General features: G+C 36.0%; 1 protein-coding gene across 1 annotated transcript in view; it reads right to left on the reverse strand.

Annotated features, from left to right (window-relative positions):
• The window catches only part of PDE3B (phosphodiesterase 3B), a 162,027-nt gene that overhangs the window by 60,161 nt on the left and 85,505 nt on the right, over window positions 1–16,361 (reverse strand). Inside the window, exon 2 of the mRNA XM_002693045.7 lies at window positions 4,087–4,137. Within this exon, the coding sequence (XP_002693091.1) occupies window positions 4,087–4,137 (51 nt within the window). The remainder of the gene's footprint in view (window positions 1–4,086; window positions 4,138–16,361) is intronic.

Below are 16,361 nucleotides of genomic sequence, written 5' to 3' on the forward strand. Positions count from 1 at the left end.
AAAGATTCAAGCCTGAATTTGAAGCTGCCTTCCCCGCTGGAGATATTTGCCAATTTGTAAACAGAGGCCAAAAGATAGAGAAACCAAACAGAAATCCTCAAAAAGATTTCTATTTTGAAAGTAAAATAAAGCTGTCAGCAGTCTCAATGCTGGAGGGAACAAAACCAAAGAGTTCTGAGAACACTATGAACAAAAGAAACAAGAAAAGACAGAAAGCCTGAATAGTCCTAAAACTTTAAGAAACTTAATAATTTAAAACTTGTCCATAAGAAAGCTCCAAACTGAGATAGCTTCACCAGAGTATTCTTCCAAAGGAAGAAATGAAACCCATCTTACTAGACTCTTTTAGATAACAGAAAAAAAGTGGGGGGAATTTCCCACCTTATCTTATGAGGCCAGTATAACCTTTATGCCAAAAACATGATAAAAACAATAATCATAAGGCCAACTCTCATGTAAGCATGAATTCAAAATATTAATAAATAAAATCCAGTGATATATATTTTTAAAAAGAAAACAGTTCTTGATCAAATTTTCTTTATCTGGGAATCCAGGGATGGTTCAACACAGGCCCATAATTAATTTACCACATTAATAGAAAAAAATGGGGGAAAATTCAGGGATCATCTCAATAGACACAGAAAAAGCATCTGATAGAATTCTAGACCCATTTCTGACTTAGAAGAAAAAAGTTTTTGGTGAACTGGGATTAGGATAGAACTTCATTAATCTGATAAAGGGTGCCTATATTAAACATTAGTGGTGAGCATGTTGAATATTTTCTCCCTGAAGTCATGATGAGGACAAGGCTATCTACTAGTATCACTTCTATTCAACACTGCATTAGAAATCCTAAACCATATAGTTATACAAGAAAAGCCTCATATGATTGGAAATAATAAGCCTGTCTTTATTCATTGATGACATTATTATATCCCTAAAGACTCTAAAAGGATCCTCAGACAAGCTATTAGAATTAATAAGTAAATTTAGCAAGGACACTGGATACATGGGTCAATATATAAAAATCAATTAAACTCCCATGGGGCAGCACAAGTGGTTAAAAACATGGAATTTCTAAAAATTGCTACCTTTTACATTTTTCAACTTTAAAAATTAAATATCAAAGAACAAATCTAACAAAATAGATGCATGACACCTGCACTGAAAACATTATTAAGATAAACGATGACTCAGATAAGTGAAGGAATATACCATTTTCATGTATTGAAAGCCTCAGTATTATAAAGATGTAAATTCTCCTCATAGTGATCTATAGAGTCAATAAAATCTCAGTCGAAATCCTAGTATATTTTTTTGGATATGGAAATTTTCAAGTTTATTAAAGAATAGCCAAGATAATTTTGAGGAATAACAAAGCTAGAGAACTTACACTATTATAAAGTTATAGTAATTAAAATAACGAGTCTGGTATCAGTGTTTCAGGAGAGACAAATTGACAAACAGAATAGAAAGTCCTGAAACAAATCTACATTTTGTCACTTAAAAGACAAAGGTGATAATACAGTGCAAAGAAGAAAGATATATTTTTTTCAATAACTGGAAGTGGATCAATTAGATAACCATGTGGGAAAAAGCTGTCTTGATACATAAACCACAATACAGAAAAATCAATTCTAGATGTATTACAGATCTAAAAATGGAAAGTAGAACAATAAAACTGCTAGGAGGTAACAGGAGAGGGTAGACACTGCCCAGGGAGTAAACAAGATGTTCTTACGTAGGACACATACAAAAAACACTAAATAAAAACGAAATAAGTTGACATAAAAGGAAATGATTGATGAATAGTGTTTTCAATAAGACACCATGATAAGCCACAGACAGGGAGAAGATTTCTTAAGGAATACTCATGTCCAAAATACATAAAGAACTCCTACTGATCACTAAGTAAAATGTAGATAATTGCTGGGGAAAAAATGGAGAAAAGATCTTCACCAGAGGATATCTGTGTAGCAAATTAACATGAAAAGATTCTCAACCTGATGAGCCATCAATGAAATGCAAATATTAAAACTACAATAAGATACTCTTCAACAGCTACCAGAATGATTTAAAACACACTACCAAGTGTTGACAAAGATGTGGATCAACTGGAAACATCTATATACTGCTGATGGCTGGGAGAAGTGATACAATCTCTTTGGAAAATTATCTTGTGCTTCCTACTAAAACTGAACATATACATGCATACCCCCCCTCTAACATCCAACAAAAGACATCAAGAATATTCCAGCAGCATAGCTTGAAATAGACAAAAAACTGAAAAATAAATGTCAGTCTACTATAGACTAGATGAATTGATTGTATATTCATTCAATAAAACACTAAATGGGATAAGAGTAGGTGAATTACTACTACACATAACAACAAATTAATCTTACAGAAAAATTTTGAAGTAAAACATAAAACACATATGAGTGATTCCATTTACTTACAATTCAGAAAAAGACTAAGTTGTGATGACAGAAATCAGTATTGAAATAACACCTGGGAAAAGCTGATGACTAGGCAGGGGGCTTTTGGGGTGCTGAATTCATCTGAAAAATGGTCACATGTATATATTCACTCTGAGAAAATTCATCAAGTTGCACAGTTGTGACTTGTGCACTTTTATACATGAGTGTTACACTTCAAATTTTTTCTTTTTTTCGCCATGCTGCGTGGCCTACCGTATCTTTAATTCCTCGACCAGGGATCAAACTCGAGACCAGGACAGTAAAAACACCAAGTTCTAACCACCAGACTGCCAGGGAATCCCCTACATTTCGATTTTTTTTTTTTAAAGGACTATTTGAAAGGAAAAGAGAGGTAGAAGAAATAAAATTCTGTGGGACTACAAGCCCATGTGTGAACCATCACTGCTTACTTATCTTTAGATTTTAGCAGTAATTTAGATACTCTTTTCCTGGAGAAGGAAATACCAACCCACTTCAGTATTCTTGCCTGGAAAACTCCATGGACAGAGGAGCCTGGTGGGGTCCATGGGGTCGCAAAGAGTCGTCCACGACTGAGTGACTGAGCACATAGATACTCTTTTCATTGGAAACTGAGAATCTTGGTGGACATGACTGAGGCAAAGGCCACTACTGAGGTCAAGAAATCCCAGTCCCTTTTATTTAACAGGTCAGATGTAGCCTTCCTCACTTCACCTGACTAACAGTTACATCAGAGAATATAGGCTGTTGTGGTTATGCCATTTATTGTTTAAAAATAAGACTCAACCATTCAAAGGGGTGTTCATTTTTCAAAGTGTTATGTTTGAACAACTAACATTAAGTAAATAGATGTGATAAATAGTTAATGTTTCCGTACACACGTATGACAAGGATTTGATATTTATTAATGTTTATCTGTTAGTATAAAAAAACATCAGGTTTCAAAATAGCACATGGAATATAATACTACCATTTTTGTACTAAAATTATATAAACTATACATTTCAGTACACTAGAAAACTAGGAAAAGATCTATAAAGATATATATCAAAAGTTAACAAAGTTATTCCTTGATGTTTGATTTTCCTTTGTTCTCCTACACGTCTATTTTCAGTTTCACTGATACCAACATAAAGTGATGAAAAATCTTTAAAAAAGTCCATTTTGTATGATTCCATATGTGTATATCTATCTATATATATACATTTCATAAATAAAACTAATTTCTAGGAGTATGGATAGGGATTTTCTTTGGAGACATATGTAATGACTAGAATGGTACACAAGCGAGGCTTGTAGGATGCTGGTAATGTTCTATTTTTTGTTATGGGTACTAGTTACATGGGAACTTTAATTTGTGAAAATTCATTCATCTGTGCAGTTTTCTATTGATAAGCCCAGACTGTACCAGCAACATTTAAAAAGTAACTATATATGTTTGGTTACTGATCATTTTCTTTTCCTTTGCAATTAAAATTTATTTTAAAAAAATCTACCTAAATGAAGTTTTGGTTATTTTAATTCAGCTAAAGAAAAATCTTACGGCATAGAAATCTTTTGAATGTAATTTTATATGTCAAAAATTTGATTACAGATGTTAATTATTAGTGATATCATTTATATTTACCTGATAGTGAGGTTTATACCACTGCTTTAAATCCCAATCCCAAAGAATCATCTGAAAGAAAAAATAAATAAAAGAATTCATTTAGTTACAAAATGGAGCATCTTCAATTACAGATACAAAAACAGCTTAAATTTTGGGAGAGAAATTGGGGAGGTGAAAATAAAAATGATCTCTAGATGGAATATTTCATTAATTACACAATCTGTGATTGAAAAAGCAAGACAGTCAGAATAAAGTCACTAAACTAAGCTATATTAACCTTTAAAATATCTATTACCACAGAACCAAAAATATAAATCCAAAATCACATCCATTTACTAAAAATACATGTAAAATGAGAAATCACCGCTCTCCCCGCTTCCCACCTTCTCCAAAGGCTCATAATTTGTCATTTTAAACCAGTGTCAGTAGGTGGTGCTACTTCCCTAGCAACAAGGCTCTGTTGTCCAAAGCACCTTTAAAAAGCTTGCCTGGGGTTTACATAAAGCATAAAAGAGTGGATTTATAAAAAGTTACACACAACCCTTTTGATTCACAGATTTAATTAGTTTCCCTGTTTCTCTTCTTTATAGATTATCAATAATAACTTCTTAGTACTAGACTAGTTTCCTCCTGCCCGTCTCTTCCTAGCAGGCTGTGGGGCTACTTCCCCATCCAACAGTCACTGCTCAAGGAGACAAAATTAGCTCAAATTTGGCAAGCTATAGCTGCTAACTACGATTAAAGCTAATTTCTTTTAAATTTACTTAAATTGATAAATAAGTTTCTTCCTTTTGCCTAAATAACTGATATAATGACAATTTTCTACATAGCTTTGAACCCTAACCGTGAACATGAGCCTAGTAAATTTGTAATCCAATCACACAATTTCTATGTACTAAAATATTTGTTTCTAGTCATAAGGCTCCTGATGCAAAAGATCTTAAAATGTTATTTCTTCTTTCATTGGTCCAATATTTCATTTAGAAGCTGACAGAATTTTTTTGTAAAGGTACAAATAATTTAGGCTTGGTAAGCCACATAAGGTCTCCATGGCATATTCTTTGCTTTTTGTTTTACAATCCTTTAAAATGAAAAAAACAATATTCTTAGCTCTGTGGCCACACACAAAAGGTTGCTAGCAGGATTTGGTTAGTGGGCTACAGCTTGGTGACCCCCTTTAAAAATCATTATTTGTCATTATCACCAACTTTTTGTCAACATCCTTGCAGAAGGTCATCTCTTGCCAGTGAAGAGAAACATATTTCTTCCCAAAGAAAATCCAGACATACTACAATCGCTTACAAAATTCATGGACTAGTACCTGCAAAATTGCTATGGTACAGCAACATGAAAAGAATTTAATATATATTAGTAGACTCATCAAATTTACACAGTATTTTATACAGTCCTAAGTGTGGTCCTCATAGAATTGCTTCAGGCTGTGATTTAAGCAGCATACAAAGACATTAATTAATGCAGTTTAAGACACTAATAACTTCCTAAGAACATTCACATTAAGATTAGAGTAACCTAAAATCCCTAAGTTTCTTGTATACTTGTCATAAAATGTAGTAGAAGTGTTAGTTGCTCAGTCATGTCTGACTCTATGACCCCATGGACTGTAGCCTGCCAGGCTCCTCCATCCATGGAATTCTCCAGGCAAAAATACTGGAGTGGGTTGCCATTCCCTTCTCCAGGGCATCTTCCTGACCCAGAGATGGAACCTGGGTCTCTTGCATTGCAGGCAGATTCTTTACCATCTGAGCCACCAGGGAATACATGTTCCATTTGCATGCTATGGTTACACAACTGGCTTTTTAGTCCCAAGTGCAATACCTTACTTCAGTTCTGATTTTAGCCTGTCCAAATTTCTTGGGAGAGTGGAATGCTGACTAGCCTATTTACCATTCTATTTACTATTTACCAATAAAAATTACCAAATTTACAAATTGTCATCATCATGACATTTGTAAATCTGATGTTTCCTTAAATTCACCAAAAAAAAAGTACAGAGTGGACAGGAATGAAGACAGGACCACCGGTTGGGTCACTAAAGATTACCTATGAGAGTTGTGTCTGAGTCTGCAAACTTGCCTAACATGCTATTGTCCAATCCATACTCCCACATTTCTTCTACAAGGGTACCATCAAATGGTGACATACCTGTGCCTCATTTCTCCTCATCAGTCTGAGTAGAAGTTGATTTCTTGCTAACTCCAGCATACTTTCATCATGAGGGTTTCTTAACATTCCTTGTTTCCCACCTACTACTCTGGTTTTGAATAAACTCTTGAGCAGTAGCTCAGTCTTATTTGCAGTCACTTTCTCTGTGATCAAAAATACATTTGCCAAAAAGCAGCAGGTCTTAGTCTAAAATCCCCTGCATATTAGGAACTGAAGACTGACTTCTGTGTAAACTGGACAAGTAGAATATTAGTGATTTTGAGAAAACAAAATTTCTGCCTAAGTAGTAGAAGATGTATGATCAGGAATCATACAGCTACAGCAAGACACATCTTAGAGCAGAGTTACTCAATGTGTGGTCCACAATAAAAAAGTACAGAAATGAAGAGTAAATGTTTAGAGATGTTTATACCAATTTGATATAAAATTTGATATTTCATGTTATTTGAATATTGCTTTTATCTGTTGAATTTGCATTCTTGGCATTGTGTTACACCTTATGTCGCCAATCAAAAAAATAAATGGCTCAAAATTGGTTTCCTAAAGCTCAAGGTACTAACAAAAACAGTAACATAAATAACTCCCAATAAATGTTAAGCCTAAATCAAGAACAATACTCTAATACAAACTCACTACAAATCTGTGGGTGTGATAATACCACACAAAACCATAAAAGCAAAAATATTACTAAACTATACAACCAGCTAAAAACTGGAATTTTTTTTTTTTAGACTGCATGTTATCTACTTTGAAACTTTTATGACAGTCACGCAAAATGTGAAGCCTTTTTGGTAAACCAGTAGAACTTTTCCAGAACAATCACATAAAGCTTTCTTATATGAAACTGAAGATTTCTGTTCCTAAAATAGAAGTGACATAAACTGGAGGCACCATTCAGATTCTGTGCTCCCCAAAGGAAAAGCATATAAAGAAGATAAACTATTGCCAAGAGATGTGTAAAATTAGCCACACAGATGATAAACTTTATGCTGGAAGAGAGAACAGACCAAAAAATCTCCAAAATGTATTTACTATGCAACACTTTGGAACATCACAGAACTGAAAAGGCATATAAGGTAAGAGTAATTACTGTCATATTTGTACATAGCAAATACTTTAGGGGCTTTCCTGGTGGCTCAAATGGTAACAGAGTCTGCCTACGGTACAGGAGACCTGAGTTCAATGTCTGGGTCAGGAAGATCCTTGGAGAAGGGACTGACAACCCTTCCGAGAATCCCGTGGACGGAGGAGCCTGGTGGGCTACAGTCCGTGGGGTTGCAAAGAGTAAATGCACACATGGGGTTAATCTAGACCAGTTCTTGGTTTATGTTCAATACACACAACAGACGATGGGGGGCAACCTTTTTATCATTGAAAAACCCATACTACAAAATAGGATTTTTTTCCTATTTAATCATTATTTTGTGAACTATGATACAGACTTGGAAATGTGCTGGAATTAGTTCTCAATCAGTTACTGCACATCAAAGAAGAGCCTGGCTAAACAATGAGAATATCTCTTAACTGCAGATCTATCACTGCTTTATTCACAGAAAACGGCTGGTGGTTAAAACACACACGCTGGGCACGATTCAGTGGTAGAGAAATAGTGTAAGAGTAAATGCATTCAATGTTTGGCCACACAAAGTACATCTTTTCGGTGTGCTGTGGGAAAATGCAGTGCAAATAAAAACTATAAATAGCAGATAGAAGTATTTTTTGCAATAAAATGCAAAGAGCTTCTATTTCTCAAGTTTTTAACCATGACAATGCCCATTAACTTAGCAACAGACACAGCCTCAAAAGTAATCTTCAGTGAGAAATCTCTTTATGATTACAGGGTCCATGTTGGATTTCAGTATTCAGAATCAACGTCAGAAAAACTACTTGCTGCATCCCACTGTAAATTACAATTTTGCTTTAATTTTTTCAATTTAAGAAAATAGAGAAAAGAATCTGGTTGGATATACAGATTGTGTTATATAGGTTGTGAATCTACAACACACAACCGATTTACTCATCAGTGAGCTAAAACAAATATCTTTAATATTGCAAACAATGTTCACTAATTTCATTTTTAAAAACTGAGTCATTTTAATGCATTTATTTAATACTCGTAGGTAACCGCCACACATACTGAATACACAGTGGATGGTGCATGAATATTAAAAGTTTAAGAAACATTGGTAGAAGCATTCATTCCTCCAAAATAACACATAGCTCTTTTACAATTTTACTTCCAAGTAGCCAATATATGTTCTATATCAATTGTTCCAAAGTCAGCAAAACCTAAACTTCACTCTCAATACCAAAGGAAATCCTATAAATAAATATAAGGATAAATAATTCAAATATTATTAAATTTTGAATCAAGTGAAAAAAGAGTTTTAGTGACTATGGTATGTTCTCAAAACATGGTTCTATTATATGATAAGACGTCATTTCATGAAAGTGAAGTGAAAGTGAAGTCGCTCAGTCATGTCCGACCCTCAGCGACCCCACGGACTGCAGCCTTCCAGGCTCCTCCGTCCATGGGATTTTCCAGGCAAGAGTACTGGAGTGGGGTGCCATTGCCTTCTCCACATTTCATGAAAGGATTAATTTTAATTGCTGTTTTTAGGAGCTTCCAGTACTCCATTTGTCTCTTTCCATCTAAATTCAAATTTACACAGTATCAGAAATTAGTATTTTCACACACTGTAGACATCTGTTCAAAAATACTTTTAAAAACAGTATTTTCAATTTAAGTAACATATGAGATGCCTATTATTAAAAAAAATTCTTTTAGTTGATTTGATAAAGTAAATCCAAAACTGTGCTTTTATAAACTCAGCTTTTCTTTGTGGTTAAAAAGTTGAATCCTGATTAAAGTTTCTGTTTGAATATGTTTGTAAGTCCAACATGCTTTACAGAGCTCTATGAAACCACCACCACCACAGTGAAACATCAGCAGCACAACCAGGAGATGTTATCAGGTTCAATTACGTCAATGAGGTTTTACTTCATTGTTCCCTAATGTAGCCAAGAAGAAAAACATATATGTGTCCTCAAGTTAAGCTTACAGAACTGTGACATTTATGTGAAATTTGAAAGATTAGCTATTATGTAACAGCTGTGAATTAACTGTTAAAACATACTTTATTTTCAGCATTTTTCACTTGAGCTTCGTGTATAAATCTAGGTTAATTTCTCAAATTTCAGTACTTTCAACTTTTTCTGTGCCTTTCAACTTTAGGCCCATTTAACTATGTTTATTGACCATAAACCAAAAACATAAAATAAATGGACACCCTAAAAAGCTAAACTAAAACTGTACAACTGTACTTTCTAATAGTCTAAAGTGCAACGACAGTCATCTTGACCCCTGCATGACAAATAAAGGCCCCAGTCAGAAAACCTGAGAATAAGGGCAAGAAAAAAAGGGTGTGTGTGTCTCTCCTGTGTGGTGGGGTGGAAACCTGAGAATAAGGGCCAAAAAAAGGGGGGGCGGGGTGTGTGGTGGGGGTGGAGACTAGTATTACTTGGAAACTAGCCTCATTTGCTATCCTTACCAATCAATCAAAACATACGACTACAGCTGTGGTGATTGAGCCTGCACGCTGTGCACCAGCACCGTCGGCCGCCTAATATACCATGGCTTCTTTAATCTTCACTAGAATTCTTTGTGGTAAGCCTATTTCCCCATTTTACAAATGACACAACAGAGACTAAAAAGGTGAAGTACCCTGCCCAGAGTCACATGACTAGTAAGTGGCAGAGACAGAAATTAAATTCAGATCTGTCTCATTGCAAAGCTTTTTAAGGATTCTTAAACTTTATGCTAAACGATCTTTTTTTTTTCCCACTTTGTATCGGGGTATAGCTGATTAACAATATTGTGACAGTCTCAGGTGAACAACGAAGGAAGTCAGCCATACATATGCATGTATTATGCTACACCATCCTATATTATCAGCACTACTATGTGCTAGTAATATGGCAGGTGCTTGGCAGCCATGTGGAATCACAACAATTGTGCAAGTAACCCCATTTATATATGGAGAAGTTAAGGCTTAGTGATTATACTAATTATTCTCCATTTGCCTCTCAGATCCCTTCTTTGTCCTCCTCTCCATGATGGGAAGGCTGACCCCGACACTCTGCATCTCCCAAGCTGCCATGCAGTTGACTTCTACTTAGGTTGGAAGATGATGGCAGGAAACTGGAGTGTGGGAGGAGAGGAAAATGGTTGTGCCCTTTCTGCTGCCTCCATGACTACAGCTCTTAATCAGTTGGTCTTCCCTTCCCAACTTCAGCTGTGACTCTGGAAACACTATTTCCATCCTTGCTCTATCAGCCTCAGGTGAGGTAACAGCTTTCTAGTGTTACTAGCTCTCGAGCTGCCTAACCATCCCTTGATCACCCTCTTAGGCTTGTTCCTTCTCTTAAGGTTTATTTGAACCACCTTGGAGTGAATTCCATTAATATTTCTTGCAATCCTAAATACAGGGACATTGTGAACCAAGTTCTATCAGGTGTCAGCTAGTAAACTGCAGTGGAGAAGGCGATGGCACCCCACTCCAGTATCTTGCCTGGAGAATCCCAGGGACGGGGGAGCCTGGTGGGCTGCCGTCTATGGGGTCGCACAGAGTCGGACACGACTGAAGCGACTTAGCAGCAGTAGCAGCAGTAAATTGCAGAGCGAGTATCTGAACTCAGATTTATCGCCCTTCAAATTTTATTCTCTTTCTACTACTATGCTGAAAGGATAATTATTTAAGCTTTTAATGAGATTTCTTTCCAAAAATAATAAAAATAGATCATCAAATCATAGATTACCCTCCAATACTTGATCCCGTATTTCCTGCATTTCATTCTGTTAGTACAGTTGAACTTGCTGAGCTCTAGTCAATGACTCACTTTTCCATAAATGGTCTAGATCCAATCTGCTGGTACCTGCATCTTGCTTCAGAAGTGTCCGACTCTTTGCAACTCCATGGACTGTAGCTCATCAGGCTTCCTCTGTCCGTAGGATTCTCCAGGCAAGAATACTGGAGTAGGCTGCCATGCCCTCCTCCATGGGTTTGATCCCAAGATCCAATCCAGGTGTCTACCTGAGAATGCTTCACAAGCAGCTCTCTCCCTCGCTCTTCCATCATTTTTTCTCTCTACTAAATCATTGCCATTATTCCCGTTAGACTATAAACATGCCGCAATTTCTCACCTCTCACACACACACAAACTTTTTCATGATCTTACACTCAGCCTGTATCCCATTTCTTTGCTCCCATTTATAGCAGAGTTCCTCAAGGGTAATGTTTACTTTTTGTTTCCAATTATTCTCCTATAATTCTCTCTGAGCTATACTAGGTGGTCCTTGAACATGCCAGGCCACTCCAATGAAGATTTTTTCCTAAAGCTGTACTGATAATTCAGAATTTATAACATAGCACTTAAAGTGTACATGTAAGTTTGGGCTTTTTTCTCAAAAGTTCCAAACTAGAAACAACAATATTTAAAGGGATGGTACAAATATAGGTTGAGTGGGAAAAATATGAAGTACTGAAGTCATAGAATGTTTGAAAAAGAGCTTTAATCTTTAAAAGTACCAACTAAAACATTTATAGCCTATTGATCTTATGAGACTTGTTTTTATCATTTGATGTTCTTAAATTGAATTAAAACACCTACTTTATTTTTAATCTTTCAGAATCATTTTAAAACAGTTTAACACACCAAGGTCTCATTAGCTGTGCTAAGGGAATTCAAGCACAGAGAGTCATTTTCTAAATATACGAAATAGCATCTATCTTATCAGTATTCTTAATCTCTTATCCACTCTAGATGTTTTCAAGTTTTTACCTACCTGCTTCTCTTCTAGACCCGTGTTCTTCTAGATGTATAACTTGGTACGTACCTCAACTAGTTTCTCTACCCTATCGTTAGGCAGAATTCTATCTCCATCTCAGACATGGTCTCTACATTCCTACTGAGAGATACATATTCTGGGGAGAATGTACCAAAAATAACTGGAAAAAAAAAAGGAATTGCAAGCCTATAACTTCCGTTTTTCCCCCTAATGTGAATAGTGTTTTCCTTTTAAGTTACTGTATAATTTTACAGTATATAAGTTACTGTATAATTTTCCTTTTAAGTTACACCTGGGGCTTCCCCAGGTGGCTCAGTGGTAAAAATTCCACTTGCCAATGCAGGAGATGTGGGTTCAATCCCTGGTCTAGGAAGATGCTCTGGAGAAGAAAGTGGCAACCCACTCCAGTATTCGTGCCTGGGAAATCCCATGAACAGAAGAGCCTAGTGGGCTACAGTCCATGTGGCCACAAAGAGTCAGACACAACTCAGTTGCTGAACAACAACAAAAATAATTTTTCAGTATAGTTTAAGCAAAATATTAAATTAACAATAGCTAATATTAAAAGACCTTACTAAAACATGTAACAATTCAGGATCACATGGTGGTGGTGGTGTAGTCGCTAAGTCATGTTCGACTCTTGCAACCCCGTAGACTGTAGCCTGCCAGGCTCCTCTGTCCATGGGTTTCTCCAGGCAAGAATACAGGAGTGAGTTGCCATTTCTTTCTCCATCAGGATCACATGAGGAATGTCTTAATAAATATTTTTATGAACAAGAGCAAAAGAGAAAAAAACGTTCCACACCTCAATAGGAATATGCTACAAACTCGACTGTGATTTGGAAAAAAAACTGGGAAATCACAGTGGCCTTCTGGGGATTTAAGGTTGACCTAAAATCTAAAGACATGTTCCTCTATACTCTATGCCAGAGCCCAGGCTCTCAAACACTTTACTGTACTACTTCTCAGCTACTAAGCAGGCTACATTGCTCTGCTCCTCCCCGCCCCCACATCAACTCTATACTGCTCACAGAGCTGAAAGATCCACAAACTGCACACATTCAAGAAAAACAAAGGAACTATCTAGTCCTAGGCAGGCATACCCCCTGCCTAACAAAGCAAATATAACAGATTGGTTTTTTTTTTCTTCTGTGATTGCCCATTATAACTTATCTGAGAACAGATATAGTTTAAACTTAAGAATGATGAACCAACCAGACACCAGTCTTACTGGTAAAATAATTATATATATATATATATATATATATGGAAAATAAAATAACATGCAAATTCTCTGCTGGAAGTCCCTATGTTTAGGAATTCTCCTTGACTCTCCTGATATTTAGGACTCTAATGTTTATGCAGACACATAAGCTTTGTATTCCCAAACAACACAATGGAGAATCCCAATGGTATTTCGCCATGAGCAGAGAGTGTATTTCGCCAATAATGTGTAATCTTTGCCCCAAGAGGAGTACTTGAAGAGGGTTAGAATACTGCTGTAGGAAAAAATCTAGAAATTCCCTCTAAGGGTTCAGCTTCAGGCTTTGATACCCTCTTGCAATCTGCCCACTCCACCCTGTCTTCGATCATTAGAACTATCAGTGCCCAGAACTATGGGCCCAGAAACCATTCAGATTATGGAGATTTCCCGTCTTCAAACATGTCCAGCCCATTTGGAGAGAGGGTGGAAATCATTGTAGGTAATAGCTAAATATTGTTTGGGTAATGCATTTTAAAGAGAACAAATGGTGACTTTTAATCAGTCTCAAGTCTTTTAGTGTCCTCAAATTCCTACCTCATTGCAACTAAAAGAAAAACCTAGTTGAAGGGGGCAGGCAACCTCAAGTATGGCAAACCATAGGCAACAAAAGAGGCTCTGAAAACCTTGTGTTTACTACATTAGGTACTCTGTGGGAGCCTAATTTAGATATACAGGTATTATTACCTTCAACCTATGAGATCACTTTTTATAAATAATTAAAGTAACTCGTTGAGTGAATAAATGACTCATTTTTTAGTTCCTCCTTCCTCTTCCCCATAACAATTCAATTCGATCTAGATGTTTCTGATTTTTTGCCATAACCGTATTTTCGGATTTTTATCATATCAGGCCTTGATCACTTTCAACAGCTTCCCATCAATTTTATCTACTTTATACAGTAAAATCAAACTTCAAAGCCATATATTATGGTACGCTCCCGTTAGAAATATTCAGAGTATATTTGAACTTAGGGGTATTTAGAAGTTAAGTCCAGTGTTCTCATTTTACAGATAAAGAAAACAAGGACCAGAGTAATTAAGTGATTTTTCTTTGTCTTTCCTACTCTCTACCTAAAATCACTCAACTAAAAACATCTACCTGTAAGCAGTCAAGTAAAACAAAGGAACTATTTGGTTTTAAATGAGACAAGTCTTCCCCTAAGGATTTGTTGTTGCTGTAGCTCAGTTGCTAAGTCACACTGGACTCTGCAACCCCATGGACGTAGCACACCAGGCTCTTCTGTCCTCCACTATCTCCTGGAGTTTGCTCAAATTCATGTACATTGAGTTAGTGGTTCTATCTCATTCTCTGCCACCCCTTCTCCTTTTATAATTCTACCAACTCATCTTTCCAACCAAATTCACATATGATTATCTCCCCAAACCCACGGGGGAAAATCTAACAACAAAAATCTGCTTACCACTTTCTACATCTGAGTTAAACCTTCCCAATTTCCTTGGTTCCTATTCTCTACTTCCTATTTCTTAATCTCTTAATGTAGCTGACCACTTAAAAGAAATACTTAAAGGCTACAATGGAGGAATTCTTTAATAAAGTTTTTTGAAAGTAGCAACTGGAAGTTCCTTTAGAAAGCCACAATCATGACTTAGATTATTCAATATGAACTACCACATTGCCAATATAATAAAGATTCAGGACCACAAACAAAGAACTCTTATTCTGTCAAATGGCTACATCTCCAAAACATAAGGGACATTTTATATAAAAAGGACTATATAGGAAAGTAGACAGGTATATGTAAGAATATTTTCTGGGCTTCCCTGGTGGTCCAGTGGTTAAGAATCTGCCTTGCAATGCGAAGGATGCAAAGGACACTGGTTTGATCCCTGGTCTGTGAAGATCCCACATGCTGGGGAGCAACAGTCCGTGCACCACAACTACTGAGCCAGCGCTGCAGCTACTGAAGCCGGCGTGCCTAGAGCCTGTGCTCTGCAACCAGAGAAGCCACTGCAATGAGAAGCCCACACACTGCAACGAAGACCCACCTTAGCCAAAAACATAAAAATAAACAAACCTATTTTTTTAAGTGTTTTCTTACCACTTGTTTATATAACTTGTCATGGGTAAAATTTTAAGTATCAGAGATACATTTACTAGGCCTTTTTCTGTGTTTTATTTATTTATTTTTTTTAGAACTGGGGTTTCCTTGGTGGCTCAGATGGTAAGAGTCTGCCTGCAATGCAGAAGACCTGGGTTGGATTCCTGGATTGGGAAGATCCCCTGGAGAAGGGAATGGCTGCTCACTCCAGTATTTCACTGCAGAATTCCATGGACAAAGGAGCCTAGAGGGTTACAGTCCATGGGTCACAAAGAGTCAGACATGATTGAGAAACTAACATTTTCATTTTCTCTTTCACCACTGGTTTATATAACTTCTCAGGGGTAAAATTTTAAGTAACAGAGATAAATTTACTATGCCCTTTCTTGCCTTTTTTCTTTTTTTTTAAAGAACAGATTATTAAATTTAGGAGATAGAAGTATTAAAGAAAATTATAAAAAGCATCAAAGTAGATTTTAATTAACCAAGAAACTTAAAAATGTATACTAACAAAACTATTTTTCCACTTAATATTAAATTTTACCACTTTTCATTTGGCATTTTTATCAGTCAGGTGGAAATTACTCAAGTTGGCAGCAGTATATTTGAGTGAACAAGTTTAGTCATGATAACAGATAAAAATTAAGCAAAGATAATAGCCCCATAGTGACTTGATATGAAAATGGAACCTCTAGTCAAAAAAAAAAAAAAATCAGATTTCCCCAGGGATCATCAAAGTATCCCACAGTATCCCAAACATATGAAACAAAATGTACTAAAAGTTTTATGCTTTGCATAGGGAAAATGACTTTAATACCTTTTAAATACAGAGATAAATTTAACACATTTAAATAAAAATTTTACTAAGAGACCACTAAACACTAATTTTCCATGTATAAAATCATGAAAATCTGGAAACTAATTTAAATTAGCTAATA

The sequence above is a fragment of the Bos taurus genome, chromosome 15, assembly GCF_002263795.3.
Source record: "Bos taurus isolate L1 Dominette 01449 registration number 42190680 breed Hereford chromosome 15, ARS-UCD2.0, whole genome shotgun sequence".
NCBI lineage: Eukaryota > Metazoa > Chordata > Mammalia > Artiodactyla > Bovidae > Bos > Bos taurus.